Consider the following 27612-nt stretch of genomic DNA (forward strand, 5'->3'; position numbering starts at 1 on the left):
GTTACTTCAGCTGACACCAGCATGGCTTTTCATATTACAGTACAAGCCATTGTGGTAGGCTTTGACCATGAACCCGGGAGTGATTGTTACACAGCTATTGAAATGGGATCCATTAATTACATTTTTGCCTGACTGTCTTTGTGTCAGAGAAACAGAAGTGCCAATGCATTAGCAGTACCTTCCAGGTGTTTGCTCTTCAGAGCCATCAGCTCCTCCCCAAGGAGGCCAAAGGACTGGCTTGTCTCCCACAAGGTTACTGATCCAACATGAGTAAAACACGAAATAATGAAGATACTTCACATTTTAGAAGTGAAAATAAAACTTAAATATTGAAACTCTTGGAAATAAAAAAGAAAACTGCTTGTGGCCTTATATAAGCTATTGCTAGGTGATTGAAGTTTAATTTTTAGTTTTCCTAAGGTTTTCTTTGCAGAAATGTAGCATAAACCAAACCAGAGTTAAGTACTGTGCCAATTAAGGTTGTGCTGTTAGTACAGCATCACAACGCTCCTAAAAAGAACTAAAACTTTAAAACTATACCTTTTTTTGGAACAATTTGAAGGTTCTGTTTCTTTGCCTTGACTGTCTCATACAGTCCATTTGTTACTCATATCTGTTTGTTTTCATTTTGGATGGACCATAATTTCCTGACACAGAAAGTTAAATTTGGAGCAGCTTTTTTCTCTTCTCTGTTTTTTTGCATCTGTGTATCTAATAATAATCCTCATGTTTTTTTCTATATTTCTACTCAGGAGCTATGAATTTAATGAATGAAGAGAGTTTTTTAGCATTTCTTAGAAAATCAAAATTCCCATTAATTTGCCCTACATAAACACAGGGACTAGAATTCATAAAAAAGTTATTTTCTTTCAAGGGAGGCATTGTTGGCAGAAATTCAGTAGTATTTTGGATAAGCTGAAGAGTCCTTGGTCCCTTTGCATCTATTTACTGCAGTTGGCTTATAATAATAATTAAATATTTACTGCCTGACCACAGTATTCAGCACTTCCTCTGGATGACAGAAATGTTTCAGAGAAGTAAAACTGTTCCATGTGTTTTATTGCAGTTCCTTGGTACCTTTCTTACTTTTCTAGAACAATTTTTCAGTGGATTCAGATTTTTAAAGTATTATGCTGGTCTTGTAGGTAAGTAAACAGAAGCAGCATAAAAATGCCTAATAATTTTCACAACAGCAACCAATTAATCATTGTATTCTCTGAAAAATTCAAAGTAGTTTCAAGCATTACTAGCAAAATATGTTACTAAATCAGATCAACATTTCCCATCCTGTACTTTTTTCTTGTCCCCAGGCTGTACAGAATCAGTAATTCATCTCTGCCATGGAATAATGATGCAGAAAAACATTCTGATTCCTCTAGAGGAATTTTCTCAGATTTTGTGTTTATTTTACAAAAATTACTCTTTTTCAGAATTCTTTTTTATTGAATATGGCTTTAATAGAATGCTCTGTATGCAATTTGGGGCAAGTTTTTTGTGCTTATCCTATAACAATTTCACTCAATTTCATTTTAACTCTCAGATTTTAAAAAAACACTCAGAATTTGTAAAACTTATTAATAATTTTCTAATTAGTAAGCAAGATGCAGATTCTACTGTGTAGTAATCAGATATTAGTATTAGTAAGCAGATTCCAGATTCCACTAGATTCAAAAGCTCTGCTATGCTAAGCTGAAATAGCAGAATAATCTGTAAATAATATTTATCTAAAACATGTATGACATTAAGCTGGAAAACGTGGCCATTTAATTATTGTATCTCATACCCTTGTTCTGAAGAGATGCATGAGCTTCCTCAGCAGGATCTATGAGCTTCTGATGAGTTCTGTTATTTATGTGGCAAAATAAGTCATGTTCTTTTTTGAAATGCAAATGTATACTTGTTAACTTGTGGTAATGTTTGCAAGTGCATAGTTACCCATAGATTTATATACAGGAGGAGTATTTTTTACAGAATTAGTGATTCTCATTATTATTAGATAAGTTCATGCTTCCATTAGATTTGCATCATAGATGTTTCTACTACCTATAAAATTCTGCCAATTGTCTTGAAAGAAACAGAGTCCCCTGGGTCCCTGGGCTTCTGGTGTTTAGCAAGGGAGATGTAAAGAGCAAAGCAAAGGACAGCCAAGTTTCTGTGCTCCCTGTTATCACATAGCTCCCTATTATTCTGTGCTCCCTGTTATCACAAAACCCAGGGAAATGTCCTGTTTTAAAAATACTGTGAAGTTCACCAGATGCATACACACAGAGAAAAAGTAAATGAAAATTTTTAAATCCTTGAAATTTTTCACAAGTAGAAATTAAAGTTTGAGTGTGTAGTCATTACACATTACATAGTGAAAAGGAGATGGCTTTAAAATATTCATTTTTATTTTTATGAATAAAGCGTCAAAGAGTTCGGATAATATTCTGAGGTTTTTGTTCTTGGAATCACTACTAATGATTCAATTCAGTTGCATTATGTATTAGAAATCATTGGCTTGCCATTTTATTATGATTGCTCAGAGAGAAATATTTTAAAAGTCAAAAAAATAACACATTGCAATTCAACAAGCATGAGATATTTGGTGTTCACCTTTGTTGTAAGAGTAACATTATCCTTCAACTGTGTGCACTGTGTAATCAGAAATCAAAAAGCCTATTTATACAAAGGATCACCTCTTTTCCAGCAGCTCAGTACCAGTCATATCAGAGATATGAGATTTATTATGGTATGTCCTTTGGCAATAGCAATATCCACACTCTTAAGATATTTTGTCCCTGAAACACCAGAGCAGTCATTTGGAAGCTGTCCAAAAGCAATATGGATTTTACAAAGAAAATGAAACAATATACATCTAATGCAGGAAAGCATGTAAGAACTGAGGTACTCATAGGAAAAATGCACTATTAGCTTATGTCAGAAAACACTTTTCAGTTTAATCTGTTTGTGGCTATGCTGAAACAGAGACACAGAGAAGAGCTGGACAGGCTGGGCTTTATCCCTCTTATAGAGGAACTTAGGCACACAGTGAAACTATCCTTTGGGAAAAGGCTGTGAGAGGTTGTGTCTGCAAGAACCTGAAAGGAGGTTGTTGCAAGGTGGTCTTGGTCTCTTCTCCCAGATAACAAGTGATAGGCTAAGAGGAAATGACCTTAGGGGAGGCTTAGATCAGATATTAGGAGAAATTTCTTCACCAAGGTTACAGAGCACTGGAACACGCTGCCCAGAGAAGTGTTTGATTCATCATTCCTGGGCGGATTTAAAAGACCTGTAGATGTAGTGATTAGGGATGTGGTTTAGTGGTGAAGATGGCAGTGCTAGGTTAATGGCTGAACCCGATGGTCTTAGAGGTCATCTCCATCCTAAATGAGTTTATGATGACTCTATGATTTAAAAAGCATAATATTTTTAGAATGCACGTGTCTCTTTTCATCCATATAGCAAACACTACCAGAAAAATTTTCTTTCACTGATACCTGAGTGTTCCTAGGTAATGAAGACTTGACATCCACCAGGTACAGTATATCTGAAGTCTCTCAATTGTCTCTAAGAGATACATTTCCCCTCCAGTAGTAGTAGTCCAGTGTTTGATATACTTAATGTATTGTATTTCATTTTCATTTATGTCTTCATGGACATTTGTATTGTGGACTGTCAAATGGTGTGTGATCATAAAAGCCTGGGAAAGAGACAAGCAGGAAAAGCTATTCTGATATTCAATTTGTATATATAGTTGAATGCTTCTGTTACAAAATATTAGTGTTAGATACTGACTTCAGCAAAAAAAGTCATGCATATAATAAATCACCAAGCTATAAAAAATATTCATATTCTTAGGCCCCAGGTATTATCAGTTGGAGTCAGAACAAATATCAGCATGTTCTCTAGTGGCTCAAGAGCAAGAAAAGTATAAGATTTTGAACAATAAGTCTAAAGATGAAATTTATAAACTATAGATTCAGCCAGAAAGTGTTGTACTGGGATCAATATATTTAAAACAGAATATATAAATTATAAGATTTAATCTTGTCTAGTAGCTAAGTGGTGATGGTGGTGATAATTATTTTCATGGGGATAAGGATTTTGGTTGAGTGTAGACTAAACTACACAAAGAAGGAACTTGAGAAACAGACAAAGGGAAGTTGATTTTATTTTCAGTATGTTGCAGGATAAATCTCCATATTTAAATTATAAGCTTTAAATTATAAACATCTACTATTTTATTAAGAACCTTCTCTTGGTCATTAGAAAAGCAGAGAAGTCCCACAGTACCCAGACCCTTGCTGAAACATGATAAGAAATGGCACTTAGGAAATGACAAATACCTCCTCCCATCTGTTTTCCTGTATCTCCAAATGCATATACTTATACACACACACACACACACACACACACACACACACACACACACACACAGAGACACACACACACATATGTGTCTGTGCATGCATACATGTATATATATATACACACACACACACACACACACATATACACTGTTTCATTCTGTTCCAAGGTGAACAGATAATTTTTTAAGAAATATATTCGTGCAGAGGATTTTAAGAAGAGCTACGACCCTGTTCATGCATACTTGCAAGCATATACATTAGATGTTCTATCCCTTTAGTTCATCTTGTTAAAGCTGAGAATTATTTACCTAGGGTATAAATTTGACAGACATGGACTCACTGGTTGAGATTATGTGGTATGAACCACTTTAAATTTGTACTATGAGCCGTAATGGAGTAAGAGCCCATCATAGGTCGGAACCTTAGGCAGACTGTCAAGAGTAGGTCTGGAAAGAAACAAAGAAAAGTAGATGATATAAGACATGGTGAAGGCGCTTCACAAGGTGGAATGCTCCCTTCTTGAGAAGAATTCTGCTCTGGTTTTGGCTAGACTTTCAGAAAAGTCTTAAATTAAATGTTAGTTTTCTTGCGTTTATTCTGACTGCTATGCAATTATTTTCTAATCAACTCTTATTCTAAGAGGAGTAATTTCCACCTAAATATCTATTTTTTCATTTGAATTTTGACTTCAATCCTCTAAAAAGATAAGTATTAGATTGTTAGCATGTGATAGCATGTGACATTTTCTCAGAAAAAAATAGCTGCAGTTTAAAATTGAAGGTTGGTTGGAGACTGTGGTGGGTGCACCCACTCTGCCTTTTCCTGACTTCCCCCTTCTGCAAGAAGAGGAGAAAAATACAAGGACTGTGAAAACACTCATACACTGAGATAATGACAGGTTAATAGAATAGACAAATCTACATGCACAAGCAAAGCAAAAAGAGGAAATATTTCGCTATTTTCTATCAGCAGGAAGATGTCCAGCCTAGGAAATCAGGCTCAGTATGCCTAATGGTTACTTGGGAAGACAAATGGCATAACCCCAGATCTCTACCCTTTCCATGTCCTTTCTCTGGGCTGTCAGTGCTGAGACTGATGTCATTTGTAATGGAATATCCCTCTGTTTGGGTCAGCTCTCTTGGCTGTGCCCCCTCCCAACCCTTTATTTATGCCCAACCCACTAATATTTGGGGGTGGCAGGTATGTGGAGACAGACTCAAGTGATAACTTTGGAAGATTTCCAAGATGCAGGTGCTTCTTTCAGTCTGATTTTTCTTATTCTATTACTGATATTTACCCCGAACACATAATCAATGTATTATTTAGTCAATGTAGTATGTAATCTAGTAGAAAAACATAAGTGATGTAAACCAGAATAAATTTATAATCCATTTATTATTTTGCAGTCTAATAATATAGCCTGTTCTAATAATGAATGTCTTGTTTGTCAGTCATCTATTTTGAATGGGGTTATAGGTTAGAATTCTTTTTCCTGCTGTCAGAACATATTTGTATTACACTGCAGAGTACATGCTGGTTTGTGAATCTAGCAGCATCAGAATAGTCTGTGTACCTTAATGCAAGTATTCTATCAAGATTTTTTTTAAATTATTTGAGGAGTCAATAAACTTAAAAGATAATTTAATAATGTTATAAAATAAAATATTTCAATCAAGAGTCATTTCCCTTGTATGTTGCAATTGTTCTGAAATATTATAATAGGGCCTCCAGTTTTTGAATATTCATTTCTGAAAAGTACTCAGAGATAATAATTATTACTATTTTAATAAAAAATGTTAAAATGCATAAATTGACTCAAAGTTTAGCTTTGTAGAGGATAAAGAATACTAAGGAGTAGTTAGAGAGGGACTCAAATCATCCTTTAAATGTACCTTCCATGGTTGGTTTTGAAACAAATAAAGTGTTTAATAATTTGAGACAGTCAGCTTTGTCTCTGGTTATGGAAGGCCTCTTTTTTTGTATTTCTGATTCTGAGGTATATCCTAATGTACATACCAAATATCCATAGAATGGGTTTGCACCTCTGTGTACCTAGGAGAAATAAGAAAAGGATGGTGCAGCTATGTGTGAGAAAAGTGGGAAAGGAGAAAGGAGAGTCCTAAGGTATGGCTGAAATCTGGGCAAAATGCTGGAACACAAGATAATTTTCTGGCATTCTTTGGAGCTTTTCTGGCAACCTGCTTCCCACTATAAAACATTTGGGATGTGCCAACATCCTGTACATCAGCCTAACTGAGGTTCTGCCTACTTAGATGGTATTTAGAATTGAACCAATACCTCAAGGCACTCATGCAGTGCTGAAATTGTGATTGGAATGGGCCAGGAAAACTTCATCTGCTCTGAGAAATTTTTTAGATTCTAGCAAAACTTACAGCTGTCAGTGAATGGAAGTAAATGTGCTAAATTTTGGAAGTTTTAGCAGAGTTCCCAACATGAATAGTCATGTTTTTTTCTTCAGGAAAAATGTTTTCTTCCAAGGACAGCAACTTCCATGTATGGAGAAGTTGTTCCCAGACAATATTTATAGGGCAGCCATAAATAGGATAACTGTTTTATATAAAATGAAAGAGGTTTGCAGAATAATGTCCGTAGTTTCTGTTTCTGTAAATGTGCTACACCCCAGGTGAGCTGTCTCTGTTAATAATCACACCAGACAGAAAAGGACATAATTTTCCTCTAAATTTTGAGTCAAGGTGATTGGTGGCATTTTGTCATTTATTGGAGGAGTTAATGACATCATTATCTTTGGTATAAATAATTATTTTAGACTAAGTTAAACTGTTTGTTGTGATTCTTGGAATTGTTTACATCAGAGTAGATAGGGATACAGCCACAAGGCACACAGATGTCTAGACATTCTTATTTTATGAATCTTATAGATGGGAGTATCTCTTCCTAATTTTGAAAACCCTTCCAGCTGTCATTCTGGATCTTGCAATACTACTAAAAAATCTGGTTTTTGAATTAGAAATAAAAAGATTTGTCTCTCCCCAGACCACTGCTAATTAGAACAACCTAGATCAAAACAATTTTTTTTTCCAGGTTTCAGAAGCCTTACAAGTCAGATATTTTGAAAAGTCATTTTTATCTTCTTTATTGATGTTATGTTTTAGATATTTTTCCATAATAAGCTGCATGCCACCCATGAAGATAAAAATTATGCTCAGTAAAGCACATAATATTCAGTTATGCAAGAAGCACTTTTGTTCTCTAATCAGAACATGAGATATGAGATGAGTTGGAGCTGATTTTACTAGCCCACATTTTATCAGAGTTAAAATTCAAAATAAAGTGTTCCATATGTAATTACAAAATGAAAAGAATTATGTTACTTTTTTCTTTGTTTCTATGAAATCAGCTGGTATATTTGGTATAATAGTTTGGATTTTACAGAGGGATGGGGGTTATTTTCATTTTATATAACTTTCAATTTTTTCACCTTAAAATTTTAATTGTTTTTTTTCAAAAAATTGTGCTTCAGAGCCAAGTCTGTCATTTAAAAAATACTCAGCTTTAAAAATAAAAGCTCTCTTAGAAGGCAGGAATGCAAAAATAACTTCTTGAAAGATTTATTATCATGTTACCAAAGCATAAGCTACTGAAAATCAAGCAAGAGTGTGGTGCCAGTTGTTTTCCATCTTATTTTTCCTCATCCAGCTTTTAGAAATTTAATCTAATTCATTAGCCAACTCTGTAAAAATGCTTGAAATAATATATAATCACCCATGAGAAGTGTTTTTAGTTTTTATACTAATGGTAATAAAGATTCATTGCAATGATGAAATTGCATTTTAGGCCATGTTCTAGAATCTTCAGTATTATTATTTTGTGCATGAAATAAAATCTGTTTGAGATAGAAGAAAAACCAGCTGGAGTGATGGAGACTAAAGAAGCATCATGAAACACTTCAGTTTCCAGTTAGTCAACATGTACTAATATCCCATTTCCCAACTCGTCATGATAATGTATAATCTGACACATTAAATGCTTTAGCAATTCCAAAGACTTATGCTTAACTCTATAAACTGCTCTTACAAGAATACTGCATTTTGTTCATCCCACTTAATTTCTGCGCTTGTCATATTTAAAGTGTGTCTGATTTTTAATGACAAAAGTAAGGTACCTCTACGTTTTAGACATTTCATAGCTTTGGATGTCACAAAGATCCTCTAGGTATTATTCTAATTCCTGCACAAGAGTATTAACTTTGTTAGTTAAGCTCAAAATTGTTATTTGTGATATATGCAACAGCTTACAAGAAGAATCAGACTAATTAAATGGTTGTTTTCACAATTAAAAAATAGTAAAAATTGATTTATTTTAGTTTAAAATAAGAGACCCCTTATTTTTAATATCTAAATATAGAAAATAAAATAATGTGATCAGATTTGTCCTTTGAATCTTCTGGCTAGTGTAGCACAAATTCTGCTGGTCGTAGTAAATTAATTTTTAGTAATTTCAATGTTCATATAAATTGCTTTCAGAGAAATTGCCTAGTGAGTCCTGAAAGTTGTGAGCACTACCAATCAATGGGATCCTAATTTATTTGCCACACCACCAGCCTTTCAACTTTCCTAGTCCCTGAGAGGCAACTGGTAAGAAGAGAACCAGAAAAATGAGTGGCAAATTCTGAAGGAAGCTTGGTTTGGCCAATGTCTTTCATATTTCTTTTTCATATTTGTATAGCATTGTGAGGAAATGCAAGACTTCAGTTCTTGTGAGTACATGCACCCTGTTGAAGTGTCTCTTTGAAGTGCCATTTTTGTACAACCTCACAAAAGCTATAAATTAACTTTAAGGAACTTCACTGTGAAATGCCAACAATAAAAAGAGACAGCCTTGTTAGTAAAATGAGGAAGAAGCAGGGAATGAAAAAGAAGGGACATGGCAGAGACAGAGATGGAGAATTCTTATTCCTGGCTCACTGGCAGGAATAAGAATTATTTACAGAATTATTATCTTGACAAAAGCCTGATAAGGTTGTAGGCATGGGTGGAAGAAGATGAGACACTGACAAATGCATGAACATCACACAGAAGTAATTCAAGCAATAAATATTTGTGAGCCTCCCACCAGCCTTCTCCTCCTGCATTTCTTTGTGATTTCACTGACTCATCTCTGCAGTAAAAAATCTAATTAGATTGCCAAGAGTAGCACATTAATTAACAGATAAACTAACAGTATTAAACAGAAACAGTCTAGAAGCTGACTCTGGTCTTCCTAATTAGGCAGCTCTCTCAGCGTGAAGTAGGGAAAGCAACTAACACAACAGCATAGCATAAAGGGCAAGAGGGCCCATTATGCTGGTAGGCAGGGAAGAAAGAAAGGGACACAAGAAAAAAAAAATCCTTTATGCTTAGTGGTCTATAACTGCTCCATAAGTTGCACTGAGATTATGACAGGTTTATATTTGGCATATTTGATAAGTTCTAATGTCATCCATTTTCCTTAGGAAAAGCATCTCAGGGAGTCAGATGGCAGCGATCAAATTGTTGTCTTAGTGTTGTTTTAACTGAGATGAGAGAGAGTAATTGATTATTTAGGCATTTAGGTAAAATGCTTCTTCCTAGTCACTTGGCAAAACTGAGCTGGGCTTGGTAGAACAATAGGTTTCTTTTTATTTCAAGGTATTTCAACTTTCTCTTTCAAGTCGTGTATGTATTTTGTATTGTTTTACTGTTTCACTTTTATATTTTACTGCTTAAAGTTAAATGAAAAAGGATTGTGTCTGAAACCTTTTCTGTACATGAAGGACATTCAATAGCTAAGAAATTCCCATTAAGTTAAGTGAGATTTTTGCCATTAGTAGCTCAGGCAATGAGTAGCTAATATTGCAAATATATTAACTCAAATCTGGACACCACACATCCCTTGAGCAAAAAACAGACTACAGAACTGACCTGTACAGCATGCTCTGAAGATATGCTGCACATCTAGAAGAAGCAAAAAGATCTGCTTTCCCTCTGAGGAAAAGAGGTTAAAAAGTAACTGGAAAATCCTGTCTTTATTTTAAATTTAATTTGCCTTGCAGATCTTACAGTATGAACCAATGCTAAATCTGTTGCCAAATCAGTGTATACAAAGCCTGTAAAAGAATGAAAAGATAATTTGGACAACACAGGCTGTGGTAAATGAGACAATACATTTGTTGTCTCTCTGTAAAGGTATGCTTAAATATCAGCATTATTAGGTGGTTTATTCCATCTGGTAAAAAAGAAATGCAGAGTTGTTCCTTCAAAGAATAGAAGACTGAATAAAACTTGCCCATAGGAGTTGGAGACTAAGAATTGCTGTTTATGGTGAGGCTATTTTACACTAGACAAACAGAATTTGCCATAACACGAACACTATGATAGGATATCAGCAGATGTTATTGAAAGTACTGCTATTGCTGAGTGATCTACTCAAAAATTCAAAGCAATACTGATGCTACTGAAGCTGAAATAGCTTTGGTAGTGATGAGATTTTCTTGTAATAATTCTTCTGTGTGGACAAGGTCATCAGAAGTAGTTTAAGCACCTTTAAATGAAAAGAGTGTACAGTCCATTTGATCTCCCCTTGGCTTTAATTATATCTGCCTGCACAGCAGTGCCCTAAAGGATCAAGGATCTTCAGAAGAAAACATTTCCAAGGACTCAGAAAGTTACTACCAGAAGGACCCATCCTTATTAAAATAAATTAGGGAAAAGGATATGGATTGTGCTTTTTGGTTGTTGTTGGTTTTGCTTTTTTTAACTCCTATTACATCTTTCTTTGTTTTAACACTTATTATATCTCTCTTGAAAACTGAAATGCTGACAATACATTTACTTAAATATATTAGAAAATTCAGTGAAGAATTTTGTTGAGGGGAGTAGAAAAAGAGTACGAATTAAATGTCACTAGGAACTGGGTGTCTAAGATCTTGTAAGTTTATAATTTTCAGAATAGCTAGAGATTTTTTCCCCAAAGGCCATTGGATAATGGAGAGATACCCAACTGTTGTAATATAGAGTTCAAAGACTATTGAAAAGCTCTTAGAGGCCCAGGTATTTCTCTACAGTGTCTTCTTCCTACTTTTTGAAATAAATAGAAGATTGCACTGCACTGAAAGCATAATCCTTTGAGGAAGATTTACTCCCCAGAACCGTTCCAACAGGAGCTTGGTGTCTGCAAGGCTGAGCAGAAAAAAATTTTGTTTGAGTTCCACATGGTGTGATATCTCAGGTTCAGCAGCAATAGTAGTCATTTACAAACTCTTTAATTAACTTAGACTGGCAGTGTGTCAGTGGGTTTTTCTCTCTGCAAAATTCTTTATTTTATAATACGCATCTTGCAAAATCCTTAGACCATCCTGAAAATGAATTTTTAAAAAGCCTGCATATATTTTACCTTTTACTTTTCATTCTCCTTTATTTAATTGCTTGTTGCAAGTAAGCCTGACTTTCCACTGAAGCTCAGTTGTGTGGAGAGGGAAATATTGCTTTCGTACAACAAAGTAAGAGTAGTGTCTGATTTTTCTGGGAGTTTACAACCATTCATACAAAAAACTAAACAAAAATATCCATATTTCATTCCAAAATGAAAGCTATCAGTATAAACAGTTTTATATCCTTATTTTTCCTCTTCCTGCATAAATTCAGGATTACTTCCTGAGCTTTTTTTAGGATATGTAGTTTGGGTGTCTTCTCTCCTTGGGATTTGATTTCTAGCCAGATACATCTCCTATAAACCACTAGGGACAATCTTCCTGTTATTTAATGCAGTGGCTCAGACAAGCACAAAAACAGAGAAGGAAACACAATCCTGGCAAAGAACTCCACAGGCTGAAAAAAGGAAAAAATGAAGCAGTATTAATCAGACTATATCTACTGGAAGGCACTGAATTGGTGCTTTTCAACAAAGTTTAGAAATTTCAAGAGAGTGCTCTTTTTTAATCGTTCTCCAAAACCTGTTTCGGTGCACCAGTCTACTCAGTTTCAAGATACCAGTAATACAGAACTACTTACCTGAAGCAATAATGTTGGACCAGAACAATTCCATTTTTACCAAGATGCAAACACAGACATGTACATCTACACGTGGACAGCATTACATGTGCAATTTTCACTTTTCATGAATACAGTGCATACCATTTGTTGGCATTGTTTGCTTGTTTGAGCTGAAAATTAAAAGGCAAATACAGATTGTATAAAAATGCCTTTAACTACTACTCATCAGAGCAAGTAGCTTTTTTGCTTTTATTAGGAAAACTAGTGTGAGTCATTTGTTACAAGAACAGAATTTTTAATCAGTAAGGACTTTTCCCCCCTTATTTCTAATTATGTATAAATGATATCTCATCTTCACTTGCTACACATTAAATTATTTATGCATTTCTTGTATTTACAACACTGCCTTGATGATGCTAAATTTTCAATTAGCAATTCTTACATTTTGATTAAACCCTCCAGAAATCAATGGGCTGGAATCTATAAGTAAAAGTTTAAAGGTTAGAATTAATTTCACTACTTCTGTATCAGTTAAGGGTATTAATTTTTTAGCAAATACTTAGTGGCTTGTGAACAGAAATTATAATTTTTTTAAATTAAATTATTTTATTGCAGTCAAATAGTAAACAATGAGTTTGTTCAAGACTAGGATTTCATAAGCAGAAAAAAAAAAACAGTGGAGGTAGTCTAGGAGGGTTGGTTTTGGGTTTTTGTTTTTTTTTTAATATGCAGGAGTCCTCTGTTGATTCATCAGATGGCTCTTTGTAATGAATTTTATTAGTTATTAAAATATCTACTTGGGTAACAGTAATTAGTCCGAAGTTCTCAAATTGATGTAAAAGCATAGTAACATGATTACAATTTTAAATATTTACATAAAATAGCTTATTTTTCTCCCACTGATTTCTGACAGAATAGATTGCTCTTAATGCTTTTGAACATCAGAGACGTTTCTGTAAGTACTTATGTGCTGACCTCCTAACCACTCTTTCAGAAATTATTTTGCCTCATCAAAGGTGAAAAAGTGAAGTCTATGTTTAGATTTTCTTTTCTTAAAAAAGAATTTATAGACAGCCCAGGACTTAGTCAGTTGTCTTTTCTTAAATAGGTGGAAGTCGGATCCTTCTCTGGTATTAGTGATGAAAAACATGGTTTCTGATAGAACATCTTTAGAAAGTCAGGAGTCTGGACACTGACTTGAGGTGATCTACAGGTTCAGCAATACTCTCACTAGGGAAAATATTAAGACAAGAGGAACAGCACTGACTGCACAAAAAGTTCTTCCATGCACAAACTAAATATGAATTGTTAGGTTAATAACCTCTTCATGGATTTCTTCTTCTGAGGAATTATATTTTAAAACATATTGACAATAGTATCTGCATTTATATTGGCATTGATTTTTTTGGTTTTAGGATGCTGCCACATGGACAGAAAGAGTTCACAAAAGCTTATGTGTCCATTGCTTATTACCTTACTTAAATTTTTTCTGTTTTGATAAAGTCCTCTCCTATATTTATAGTCTTTCTCCCATATACCTGTCACAATAACCTGTTAAGCCCAAAAGGAAACAATTTTCCTTTACTAACCAAATCCATGTGTGGATAATCCAAGATGTGCCTACCATGTTACATATTAGGTTGTATTCCAGTGTAGTAAGCCCAGACCATGTCTGCTACATGCTTTACTTATTTCATTTGTTCCAAACAACGTTGTCTGGATAAAGGGTGAAAAATAACTTACAAACACCAGATTAATCACAGCCAAATCTGTAGGGAAAATTTTTCTGGCTGCCCTGTTATAGGAAGAGCACTTTAAAAATGGAATGTGGCAGTTTTAAGCAATAAAATTTACTTATCCACATCTGAGTTTTAAAAAAGCATTTTCCCCTTTTATTCATGGGTAGCATTCATTGCTTCACGATTGAATAGCAGCATCCTATGAAGCTGGAGGGAGTTGCCTGTACACACTTGCATGCATTTCTTACCTACTTGAAAATATCTTGAGCGTTACCCTCCTTTTTTTAGTTAAACATAATCAGTTGTAACCTAAGTAGGGGCTGTAAAATTTCATCCCTTGTGTGAATATCTGTATTTGCTGTAGTGACAGTCACTAACATACAGAGCTGGTTGAATTATTTTTAGGAATCGGATACGGGTTTTTTGAAAATTACTGTTGAAAAATAATTTCATTAATTACATAACCTCAAAAAATCTCTCATACTTTAAAGACTGAAAGAAAATGTTTTTTTCAAATAATTTGCACACATAGTTTGGGTGCCTCTTATTACAGATAAATGGTCCCAAAAAGAAAAATGCTCCCATCTGAAAGAAAAGCTATATGTATGCTCTTAGTCAGACTCCCTTTATTTTTGGGGGAAAAAAAAAAAAAATTGACAAGTTTTGGTGAAATTTTTTTTTCTGGGAGATACAGTCTTATGATATTTAGAGCCTTACAGACATTTCAAACTGATTGACCAAATATTCAATTTCCTTTCCTCTACTTAATCTGACTCTTCTATTAAGCGACAGGTTTGACTTTTATTTCTCTCTCAGGAGCCTGTAAATTTAGAGACAAACACTAGAAAAATGTTTGAAGAAATGAAGCAGTAGTCTTAGATTCTAGTATCAATATTTTATTTAGAGCTTGAAAACCTAAATGAAATTAACCCCTTAGCTCAGAAAAAATAAATCAGTAATCATGGATGAAGAATTGAACTTATAAGAGTAATGTACTTTGTGATTGTAAGTATTGAACCTGCTGCGTGTTATTCTGTGTAAACTGTATGTAGGCAGATCCCTTACAGTCTTCCTGAGAAGAAACTCTCATCCTACTACATTTTTTTAGCTTTTAGTGATGGAGAATAATCAAAAGTTCAGGAAACTGAATTGCTGGCACTGGCTGAGCAGGGAAACCTGAAATTCATGGTACAATTCCTAGGGGTGGGAACAGCTAGTTACACAGCTGAGGCACCATAAGCAAACTCCTGCTGGAGAGACTGTTCTGGCAAGTGGGGAATTTAGAGGTCTTAAGCTCTGCAACACCAGAACCTCTTGAACTGTAAACCCTGCTAGAAGTTATAGATAAACCATGTCTGGCTGTAGAGAGGGAGAAAATATATCACAGACCTTGGAAAGTGCAGCCTGATAAACACAAGGAAAATCACTTGTCGATAAAGCAAATCTTCTGTTTCCTTGTTCAGTTAAGGAAAAAAGGTGAAAACAGTTAAATGGAACTTAATGCTTCCAGCAGAATTAAATGTGCAAATAAACTCTGAGCATGTGGATTGTACTAGGTGAAATCCATCAGTCCCTTTGAGCCTTCATGATTTTGTGACTAGGTGCTCTTACCTCATGTACTTCTTGTCATGGTGAACATTTTTAAGACAAAACTGTTTTTTCCCTCTCAGGGAAGTAGCTAACTTTATATTTGTGATATAATGTAAGTTAAGCATTTCATATTACTGTTTATTGAATCCTTCTGGGATTTTCTTTCCCAGAGGGTAAGCAGTATTGCAAGTGATGCTGATGCAGTACCATCAATCCTTACATTTTGGCTAATTTTTAATCAAATACAGCTCTCATTCACTTAGTATTGGTAACTGCCCTTTTACAGTAGCACCTTAATCCAGTAGCACTGGAGGTTACATGTTAAATTATTAGTCTTTCACTGAACCAAGGCAGAACCTAATGAATGTAGATCATCTGAAAATAAAGCTTTGACTTGTAACCTTGAGTATGAGTGGGGCTTTTAAATTGAACACAATAAAATAAATGCAAACACTAGATTCAGCCATCAGAAAGCTTACACTTGATCTATGCATGGCAGAGTTTGGGGCTCAGATTTTATGTCTTACAAGTCTGGAATCCAAACACTTTCTTACATTACAATGTGCAAGACATCATTGAGTAATGATTACAGCATTCATGATCTTAGATATGTTGGATGTTAGGCAGGAGAGGAAGAATTTTTGACTGAATTACTACTTTTGAATTATTTGACCACAATCACGTTCCAGTGGTCTGCTTTTCGTATTTTGTGCTAAGCAGAGGATATTAACCTCTGATTAATTTGGAAATAAAACAGTGAAACTGAACTGTATAAATATAGAAAGTTGTTCTGCTATCATTTATGCTAAAGAATTTTTCTCTTTTAACTCATAATTTTGAATTGAAATACATTAGCTAAAAGTAGCAACTCACTTCCGTTTCAGTTTCCACAAAATGGATTCGTACACCAAGATGGAATTAGCAGCAGCAGGAGACTCACAGTTGCAATAAAGGACTAGACAACTGTTAAAAATGGGTTTAGTGACACACATTTTTTGCCCTTAGGAAATAGTGAGGCTACTCACTATAATAAATGGGAGTGTTCTTTGGCCAGTCCTGTCTCAGTCTTGCACTCTGTGCTTTTTGCAGTCATCTGAAGAAGTTTGAATGACAATTGTGAGATTTTTACTCTTTGAGACTTAACTGAGCACAGGAGCTAGAAACAGTCAATGCTCCACGCTCCCTACTCGTTGTCTATGCAGCTCACTTTGAGAGTTCAACTTAAATACAAGCTCCATGGTTGGAAGAAGTAAAGAACACGTGTTTGAGAGTGATTTTGGGAATAAAGGATATGGAACATGATTGAGAAAGAAGGATTTGGTCTTGAGTAATAGGCATTCTGAGAGCATCCAGATATTAAAAGACCTGGAAAGATTGTATACCAGGAGATGATTGAATTGGGTGGCATTAGCTCAAAAAGAGAACCTCTAAACCAGTATTTTGTGGGTCAACTGTGTGTCTTCCTGTTTTCATGTAGCTGTAAACATTAAAACCAAAGCTCTAGCTAGTCATCCATTTCCTTAATGTTTCAACAGATTTTCTTGTCCATTTTGTAGATCCTTCATTCACTGAGTAAAATGAGTGTATATGTTGTAAGACATGGTACAGCTTTTTTCTTTGCTGTACCAAAGCTTTTTTCTTTCATTACTTTTATTAAGTAATGAGTAAGTTCAGCAGTGTAATAAGGATTGAGACCTGTTTTGGCCATTTACTTTTTGAGAGTCAGAGCTGTCTTTTTCTATTGACCTGGAGCTCTTGTGATTTACCTTTTTAATAAACACTGAAAACATTAGTAGAGGCTCACTGTTTTCAAGTAAATTAAGTTCTTTACCGTACCTAGGTTTAGAGTTTAGTGATACACTTTATTGTTCCCATTGAGGTCCAATGCCACAAGATGGGTTTCAAAATGAAGAACAGAACGAAATGTATTTACGATTGCAAGGAATGCTTCTGGCTTGTAAACCAGCATCATAAGATACAAAAAAGCAGACTTTCTTCAGAGTATTTGAATTATATGTTTACTTTTATCAGATTTATTTTAAAGTACCATGGATAAAGAATAGTAGACCATAGAGAATATTTTGTTGCATATAGTTGCAAGGTGCCTGAATTTTAATTTTCACAATTGTAAAATGAACCATATAAAGCTATACATGTGAAAACTTTTCAAAGTGTTAAAACTGATGTACGGCCATCAAAGAAGTGTTGTTATTGATGCTGAATCTCTAGGAATAGGCTACTTGAAATAAACTGTATCTCTTAGCATCCATTGTAATTCTGGAGTCATAAAGCAGATTAGATTGTGGAAAGAATAGTTTTTGTCTGAGATTAAGATAATCTTTGGTTACAGTCTTAGTTCTCTCTGGCACTGGTAGCAGTCCACTATAGGAGACTACTATGTACTGTTCAGTATGATTTATTTTGCAAAATGTGGTTAGAATGCATAAGCTTAAAATTAAATTGCAAAGTATACTATGAATATGTTCATTCTCTCATTTATCCACCTTATAGTGAAAACAGAGCATATATAAAAATGTTCCCATTTAGTTTTTAAATGAATTTTTTTTTGAAATTTGAAGAATCAATGCAAGAAAATTTGCTTGAAAATCTTCAACCAAAAATTAGCTTGTATAAAAATTTAGTTTAATAGTGTCAGAAAGAACCCAATTTACCTACTAAAAAAAAAAAAAAGCAGGTGGACACACATTTACAAACACTTGGGGACAAAGGACAACTTTTAGCTATAGTCACTATATTACACATCTTTATATGTATTTCATATCTTTATATGTAATATATTCTATATTCAATTGTTTTTCTTTCTTTAATTTTGCTTCTACTTCTTTTTAATTTCACTTGTTGCATTTGTTTCTTATTAGATAGAAAATTATGACAAAGACACATATTTATAGTACTAAAAATGTCATGATTTGAGCCTGGCACAATGCCAGTGCTTCAATGAGAATACTTTTTTTCTTGGTATTTACTGTGAAATGTGGTCAGAGACAGAGCAGAGCAGGCTCCAACTTAAGATTGAAAGAAAGAAAAACTTTATTAACTTAAAACTACAAGGAAAAACACACAAAACACAGGAGGAAAACCTTCTAAATTTCTTCTTCTTCCCACTAAATTTCTTAATTCCATTACCACCCTTTAGATCACTCGCTCTCAGGAGTTAGAAAAATTAACTGTAAATACCACCATTATAATAACTATAATTTTTTAATTAGGAATATTATATTAGGATAAAAATAGGAAAAAATATCTGTGCTTTGAAATTCAGGAAAAAAAATTTAAGGTACCAAGTGTTTTTTATATATCGTAAGTGAATTTTGCACTCAGAATTTGTCAAAGCATTCTCACTACCTTAGGAAATACTTCCTCAAAGATTTATTTGGAAATTTTCTGGCAGACATATAAAAAATAAGAGTCAAGTTTGTGTCATTTACCCAAGCATTGAGTTAAAAATACTCCTTGACAAAACTCTTACCACTTTGATAGTGCATTGCCATATGTACACTGTATGTAATGTAAAGAAAAGCGAGGAAAAAATTCCACACCTCCTTGCAAAGGTATTTTTTCTCTTTCAAACATTGACATCACTTGACAGATAACAACAGGATTCAGGCTCAGTGCATTGGAAACTAAGCGGGCAAGAGAAGGGTAAGATTGATTTTCTTTCACCGTGTGCTTCTAGAATATGAATTAATACACATTATTGTAAATGTAACATACATCTGTATCTGTATCAGGTTTTTTGCTCCTTTGTGGCAGGTGCCTTGGCTTTTGAAAAAGGGAGTAAAGGCAGTGTGAATTTTGCTGCAGCAGACTTCAGGCCAGAGCTGCCCGTGTCCTTACAGCTGGGCTGTAGTGCCTGAAGGCAGTGCTCAAACACGGTACCTTTGGCTCTCTGCCTCACTGTAAGAAAACATAAAAGAGGAGGTAATCTTTTGACTGCTGTGCTGGGCCTTTTGACTGCTGTGCTGGACCATGGGTTTTTTGGTTGGTTTTTTTTTTTTTTTTATTTTTGTGAAATGAGGTGTAGCAGTGCATCTCTAACATGAGCTCAGCTAACTTAATTCCGCTGAGGCTCGAGCTGCAAAGACCCCAGTGGCAAATTCAGCACACTATAATGTTGACAGCATATGGAACTACTGAAAAAGTAGATTAGGATTTTCTGAAAAAATTTCTGTATGTGTAATTATTTGTGAGTAATAACAAAATGAGCCTTTATTCTTGGAATGATTTTGAGCCTTATCCCTTGCTTTGTTAGAAGAAAACATTTTTTTTTTTTTTTCTGTTAAAACATAAACAATACACTGTTTATGTGCTTGTATTTCCCATCATGAAATTTTAGAACCCATGACTAATAGCTATCAGTGAAGCTACAGATATGGAATAGTTTGGGCCAGGCAAAGATGCTTTGATGCATCTCTGATATTTTTAGATGGTATACGCTCAGTGTATGGCTATTACCATCTACTACTATACTACTAGCACATCAGATGTAGGATTCAAACTGTGGGGTAAAAAGAGAATGCTAAAAGTGAGGATCTTTTCCCTAAAGCTCATTTAGTCTAAACAGACAATTTAAGCGGATGAAAAAATGGATGAGAGATAAGAGTGGGAAAATTTCACCGAATGTCGCTGTCTGTCAGTTGTACAGAAATTTTATATCTTTAATGCCACTGAAATATTCTGTACAGGCTTTGAAGAGTCAATCATTCAGACATCAGTAGCAATTAAAAAATATGTGTACATGTTAAATTTGTAATTAGGAGGAGAAACATATTGCTGTGGTTTTTGTTCAGGGTATGGTAAACATTTTTCTGGAAAGCACTTTGCTGTTCTGCTTTGTTTTGATCACTGTTATTTTACTGTGTCAGAAAGCAGGGATTTTTTAGTAACTCCAGGCACTACCTTGATCAAAGCAGCTAAGTAGCTGTGAAGAAGTCTCAGTGTCTCATGAGTCTTTGTGAATGAGCACTTCTTCATTCTTAAAGTGCTGGGATTGAAGACAGTTATATTTCTTTCACAAGAAATGGAGTAAATAGAGAAGTTCTAGAGCATGAGTCTGATTTGGAGCTGTTTCTTTGTAATTAGTTGATAAGTTGTTTTGGAGTATCAAATAAAATACCATCAAATAGATTTGATGCCCTGATCAAATTTTGCCAAATCCTACATGTAGCCAAAATTACAGGACAAAAACATAGGTAGAAAAACCTGTGGCTGGGGATTTAGAATAGGGTTTGTGAGATTTGTGAATAGGGTCACATTTGTCACCCAATATCCTGTCAATATTTGCAAGGCTTTCTGTAATATTTTTTAGAGGAAAATTGATGATGCATTAACTAATGAAAGGACTTTAAAGTGGTCTCAAGCATTTACTGTGATAAGGCCTAACAAATCTATCTAGCCAAAGCAAAGTAGTGTTATAGTTTCACTGTTTTAACAAATATCTATATTGTTAAAATATAGATATATTATTAAAACAGTACATATTGGTTATACCAATCTCTCTATATAGTAGGAAATCCAGTAGGGCAGAAATCAAACTGCAAGTAATCAGATACTTCCTATTTCAATGTAATTTAAAAAAAAATCAGGTTTTTTTTCCCCCTTCTTTCTTCATTTTCTTTTTCTTTCTTCTCTTTCTCTCTCTTTTTTTAACTTTATCATTTTTTATGAAAGTTTTCCCCATTGCAGCAGTAGCCTCTGACAACAGTCACTGACTGCAGGGGAGCTTACTTCATGTGATGGCTTCAGTCTTTTTCCTACTAATGCTGATAGATGAGTGGCTAAGGAGGAGAAAAATTATCTATTTACACTGCAATTATAGGAATTATATGGTTTGCTGTCTGAGCAACATTCTGCACTATGGTAATTATCATGATATTAAATGTCTGAGTGCCATCGTAGAAAGAACACAAGTCATTACTACAGTCTACATATGATAACTCTTAAACATAATTGCTGTGTAATCTTCAGGTGATTGAATTATTATTCAGACCCATGCTGACGGTACAGCCAAGTACAAAAAACATCTGTTTAATCAAAGATTACTGCAGTTTCTTTTTTTGATAAATTATTTTCAAAACATGGAAATTCAGGGAGAGATTCTGGAAAAATGTGGCCTATTTACTCAGCTTCGTTAAAGTGTGTAATATATATTTTCTTCAAAGAATGAGTACATCTATGCAAGAGTAACAATGATGTAGGAACAGAAGTGATACTTGTCTTGTCGTGGACGTCTTGTGAATCCACAAAACCATGTGGTACTGACCAGCTCTGGGTCATATTCCTGACTGTTAAGGAAACTTTTTCAGATGTTACAAAGTAGTACCCACTGGCCTTAGGGCAAAACTGATATACCCCATACTGGAGTTTCTGTAACCATCAGAAAGTAAATTTAGGAAATTTTATGGAAGATAATCTCAGACATTGCATGTGGAATCATCTTTTTATGATGTGTATTTGGTATGAAGGTTACTTAAGGTGTAATATCCATCAATTTTCTTTAATTTATAACACTTGTGCCAGGCAGATTCAAAAGTGCAGGATCTCTATAGAAAATTTACTTTAGATAAAGGTAAGATTTTTGTGATGAAAGGGTGACTTTCATACTGCATTTTTTTTTTTCCTATAAATAGATTTCATGTTTTTCTAAAAGTTGGTTTTGGATTTTTTTCCAAAAACTACATAGAAAAATCTCAAGAATTAATTTCTCAGATCTCTTGAATGCTTGCAAGGCAAACAAAACCAACTGGTTCATATAATCTTTGTTGCAATATTTTTCTAACATTGTACTTTTCTTCTTAAAAAATGTTATCATTCCAGAAGTAATGGATTCACTTGAGTCGTGATAACCCCATTTCTGAAATTCCATTTATTGCTTCTGAATTCTTCAGCATCTATGCCCAACTAAATGGGTGCTCTTTCATGCTGGTATCTTCTAAATGGATTTATTGCACACTAAATACAACATACCATTTGATATTAAACTTTGAGCTGATTCCCATGGCTGGAATTTGTCATTCGGAAGAACCAGATCAGGCTGAGAGTTCTAGTTGCGCTTAAAGCTTAATATATATTTATTATTGGAATTTGCAATTTAAGAGGTTATTTATAAAGAAAAGTTATATTTTTAATATATATTGCTGAATTCTGACAAAAATGAGATGTATGGTGATAATATGGGTTATCACAGTCATTTCAAAGGCTCATATTTTATGTACTGAATAAAATTCTTTACCATTTAGTTGGCAAAAACAATAAGGGGATCACAGTTTATCACTTCTTCAGAAGTCTTAGCAGGTTTAGGAAGACTTGGCCATGTAAATTCAAATTGAAATATATGCAGTTAGGCATAGAATACATACTGTTTTAATGGAGCTTTGAAACAGACTTCTGTGTTAGTTACACAACTGTAATGTGTTTGTGTTCTTGAGAGGGGTTGGAAGTTTTAAATGAATTCCCACAATAATAACAAAAACGAGTTAGGAATTTTGAAAAGTTGCAGGGAATCACTGAAGAGCAGACCTCAGAAGAAAGCAAAAAATCAGATGTGGTTGAAGAATATATAATAAAATGCCATCCTGCTTTTTATTCAGAGCATGAATGAACATGGAGTGTCAATCAGGAATATAAATGCTTTTGAAAAGCAGGAAAAATTTTACTTAACAACTATTCAAATTGTTGGTTGTCAACAGTGAGGATGAAATGTTCTTACAAATAGTTGCTAAGACATTGGTGATTTGATTATTAGCAACTTACAAAGGGGTTTTCTTAAATATGTGCAATTTTTTATAGATAAATATCTGTTTGAAATCTTTTACAGAACTCAGCTTAAGTGACAAGATTCAATATTCAGCATAAATGCTGTTGAATGGAATCCAGTTCTGCAGCTATTTTTACTGGGATCTAGCATCCAGAAAATTGTGGAAAGTTTGTGTTCATTCTTAAAAGTAGAGATTGCATCATGAAAATAAGACAAAAAAAATTTGTATTGTTATTACGCAATATATATATGAATACTGTATTGACCTTAAATGTTTGCATCCCTCAGTTTCCACATATTTTGAACAAAACCAAACATGAAAAAAAATAGTTCAAATGACAGAGGTTTTTTTTTCTTCTCAAAATTAGTTGAGGTCACAACTTACTTGCCATTTCAATAAATACGCAAGGCTTATGTCTGTTTTATATAAAGTCTAAAATTGCCAGGCAGTTACTCTGGGCTCATGTTTTCTTGTTTACAGTCCTTGCAGATACCTACAGTGAATTTTAAAGACATATCAAATGATTTATTAATGACCATTCAGATGTAAACCTTTCATTTTGAGCTATAATTAGGTAAATGTACATGGCAGCAACTGTATTTGAGACAAACTGAAAGTCATTAAGTAGCTGTAGCATTTTTCCTCCCAAATCTGATTTGTCTCTATTTTTACTTTATGTGGATTAAATTTATATTTTGCCTGCTTCTCACTTTATATGGTATTAAATTGTGGGCAAAAGAAAATGAATTTACAATGTATTCACAATTGCACATTTTTTATTCTGTTAATGCATACTGCATATCTGATTTTCTAGTGGCCATAGAAATATATAACTGCTCATCAATGATTTTATTTTCTTTTTCCTTTAGGGGCTGATGTTATCAATTTTGATGGCCATGTAGTGTTACCATACAGGTTCAGGAACAAGAAAATGAAAACACTGAAAGATGTCATTTCTCTGAAATTTAAGACCTCTGAAAGCGAAGGTGTAATCTTCCACGGAGAAGGACAGCAAGGGGATTATATCACCTTGGAACTGAAGAAAGCTAAACTTGTTCTAAATTTAAATTTAGGTATGTTTTGATTGTTTAGTTTCATGGGAGTTTTTTAGCTCTCCCACAGAAATTTTAGGTCAAACGTTTCATCCTCTTTCCCACAGCAATTTGGTAAGCTGTGTCATTTAATCAGACAATTTGTTGAAAATGTTGTTAATTCCCTTCCTGTATGTTGGGGGAGAGGGCATGTGTGCTTAGTTCCATCCTGTCCCTTTTACTCAGTGTGAGACACTCTGAAAAGTAGATCATACAGGAAAGCAAGATCAGCAATATAAAATCATTACTGCAAACAAAAAAGAAAAGAAATAGCTTGCCAGAATTATATTTGGTCTCAGCTGTGGCTTTGAGTGAGAGAGGGACACTGTCGTCACTTCTGGAGGAATAAAGGTCACACTTAGGAACCTTGCAGGAAAAAAAATAGTCTACTGAGCCACAGGCTGCATGAAGTTGGAGTCCAGCAGCTTTCCTAGACTCTGAGAAGGAGGGCTAGGAAAGGAAAAGAAACAGATTGTTTAATCAGACAATCTTATGATGAAATCCTGGACATATTACTCTAGTTCCAGTCCTCCCAGTAGAGGACTACAGGCTCATAAGTGACTGGATTTATAAAGTACATTTATTGTGAAAAAGACCCACATTTATCGGTTTGAGGTATTTTTCCAATCGAACAAAAGAACCTTAGAAAATTATTTCATGCAATTTTCCCTAGTTCTCTTGTAGACACATGAAGAGTGAATTGTTCCATTTGTTATCTACATTGAATAACACTTATTTCCACTAGCATACTCTACTGTTCTTTTTCTAACAATCAACATGAACAGATGATGCGGTAACTATAGCAGTTACCTATTTTTAACAATTTTAATTGCAGTAGTAACCCTTTCATTTCCTGTTCCTCTATAATCTTCAGCACAGGCTGTCTTTATAAGCTAGTATAACTTCTGTATATGAGTTTGGTGAGGATGCTCTTAAATCATTAGGCTGATAAATGGGACTAGGCCCTGTGACACACACTCAGTAAACAGATGTAATGCTTTATGGCATTATTATTCCTCTGTCTGAGAGTATTGTCTTTGCATCAGACTCAGAAGTAAAGCATGCTCATCCTGCCTGGTGAGATCCAGTGACTTAGTTTCAAACACCAGGGACTGGGGGGAGGATAGGGAGACAGAAGTGGATTTAGGTTTCACTTTGCACTGTATTTGAGTTTGTGTTGAAGAAACTGAGGCTCAATGACACGCATGCAATTCTATTTTATTTTTCAACCACCAGGACCATTGGCTTTCAGCATAAAGACAGGATGGTCATTTGTAGGGAATTAATGTCTTGAGCCATGGAAATAGGATTTGCCAGAATGTGTTTTCAGCATGCACAAACTTTAATGTCTCAGTTGCAGGCATCCTTAAGGGTAAGAAATTCTCAGCCTCAGAAATGCTGTAAGTCCTCATGTATTCAGAACATGGAAGATTGCATTGAGTTATTGAGCAGTGCAGCAATTTTTTACACTTAGTGCTGAATTAGTCATTTGCTGCTTCAGTTGGGATCCATGCTATCAACCTTTGCTAGCTTAGCTATGTCAGTCTGATGGCAATGAGATGTGATCTCTGATTAGCACAGCTACACGGGCAAAACCCCCTGCATAACACAGCAGAGAATTGCAAAACTGTACTCTTGCTAGTAGTTTGACTTCCAGAATAGGAAGATTGCTTCAGGATAACATACCAAAATAAGCTGTATTAGCAGAAGATGGTTTTTGCTGTTGTTAGCTCAGTCTGCACTGAGCCTTTCCCCCTCTGCTTGCTCGTATAATGGTACTGGTAAGTGCCATAAAGCATAGAACTCAAGAGTGAGATTTTGCCTGTTTTTGCCAAAGTGTGTTATCAGGCTCCATGTCCTCCCCAACATACATAAATCAGTACAGTCCAATACAGCTCAGGATCTGGCCTAGAGGTCACAGCTTTTCTTTTCTGTGGAGTAGGAGCAGAAGCAGAAAACCCTTGATGAAAACATCTTTACATCTGGAAGTTGGTATTGCTTCTCAGGTTAATTTCCAAATAACTGCTGTTATGAATTCATACATATATTTAGACAGTTCAGTGATCAGATCCTTGCTGGTTTGTATTGGTGGGAGCAACTCTCCAGTGGGCAGATCCCAACCTCATAGCACACTGACTTCCTCCAGTTAATTGCGCGTCTGGTATGACTGAGGTGAAACATTGACAGAGAAAGAGGAAAAGGTTTGCCTAATTGTATGAGGTGAGAAATGTTATTGTTTCTGTTCTCAGGCAGCAACCAGCTTGGCTCTATTTTTGGCCACACATCTGTGACAACAGGCAGCCTCTTGGATGATCACCACTGGCACTCCATCATCATAGAGCGCCACGGGAGGAACATCAATCTCACCCTCGACAGACACATGCAGCACTTCAGAACAAATGGAGAATTCGATTATCTGGACCTGGACTATGAGGTAGACAGTGAAACTGCTTTTTTCTCATTCAAATTGCTTTTATAAAGTCCAATAAGAAAGCTAACATAATTTAAGATGTTTTCTTTATTTTTCATACATTTGTTTTGATTATTTATTCCCTTACATTTCCTGAAACTTTGTTTCCAACAGTGTTCTCTTTTAATTGTAAATTATGTTTCTCTTAATTAGCCTACCAAGTCCCATCTGGTGTAACAATCTACTCAGCCCTTTGTTTTAAAGTGGGAGATGTGCGTTAGTTAGCAAGATAGGCATACATGATTTTAAAAATCTCTAAAAGCAGCTGCTGTAAGCAGGAAGTATATTTTAAAAAGTTTGGTGCAATCTGTTGTTTCACCCAGGTGATAATTTTGCTCTTGAATCAGAAAGCCTTAATCTGAGAAGTTAGTATTTAATTTTAGCAAAGGAAGCAGGTTAGAACCTTTTTATTAATAAAGATCTTGACCTGTCCTGCCTTAGGTTGGTAGATACTTCCTTGTATTTTCACAGATATGGCATCAGTAACTTCATTTTTGAAAAAAGCAATGAGAAGTTAGGAAAGTTGTAAGAAAACTTGTTTAATCAATCAGGTTAATGCACACATGTGCTGGTAGTAATTAAATGTGGATTTGTTGTTTGA

General features: G+C 34.7%; 1 protein-coding gene across 1 annotated transcript in view; it reads left to right on the forward strand.

Annotated features, from left to right (window-relative positions):
• The window catches only part of CNTNAP2 (contactin associated protein 2), a 1093089-nt gene that overhangs the window by 460395 nt on the left and 605082 nt on the right, over window positions 1–27612 (forward strand). Inside the window, exons 5-6 of the mRNA XM_009093851.4 lie at window positions 24320–24523; window positions 26791–26975. Coding sequence (XP_009092099.2) covers window positions 24320–24523; window positions 26791–26975 — 389 coding nt within the window. The remainder of the gene's footprint in view (window positions 1–24319; window positions 24524–26790; window positions 26976–27612) is intronic.

Source organism: Serinus canaria, chromosome 2 (genome assembly GCF_022539315.1).
Source record: "Serinus canaria isolate serCan28SL12 chromosome 2, serCan2020, whole genome shotgun sequence".
Lineage (NCBI taxonomy): Eukaryota > Metazoa > Chordata > Aves > Passeriformes > Fringillidae > Serinus > Serinus canaria.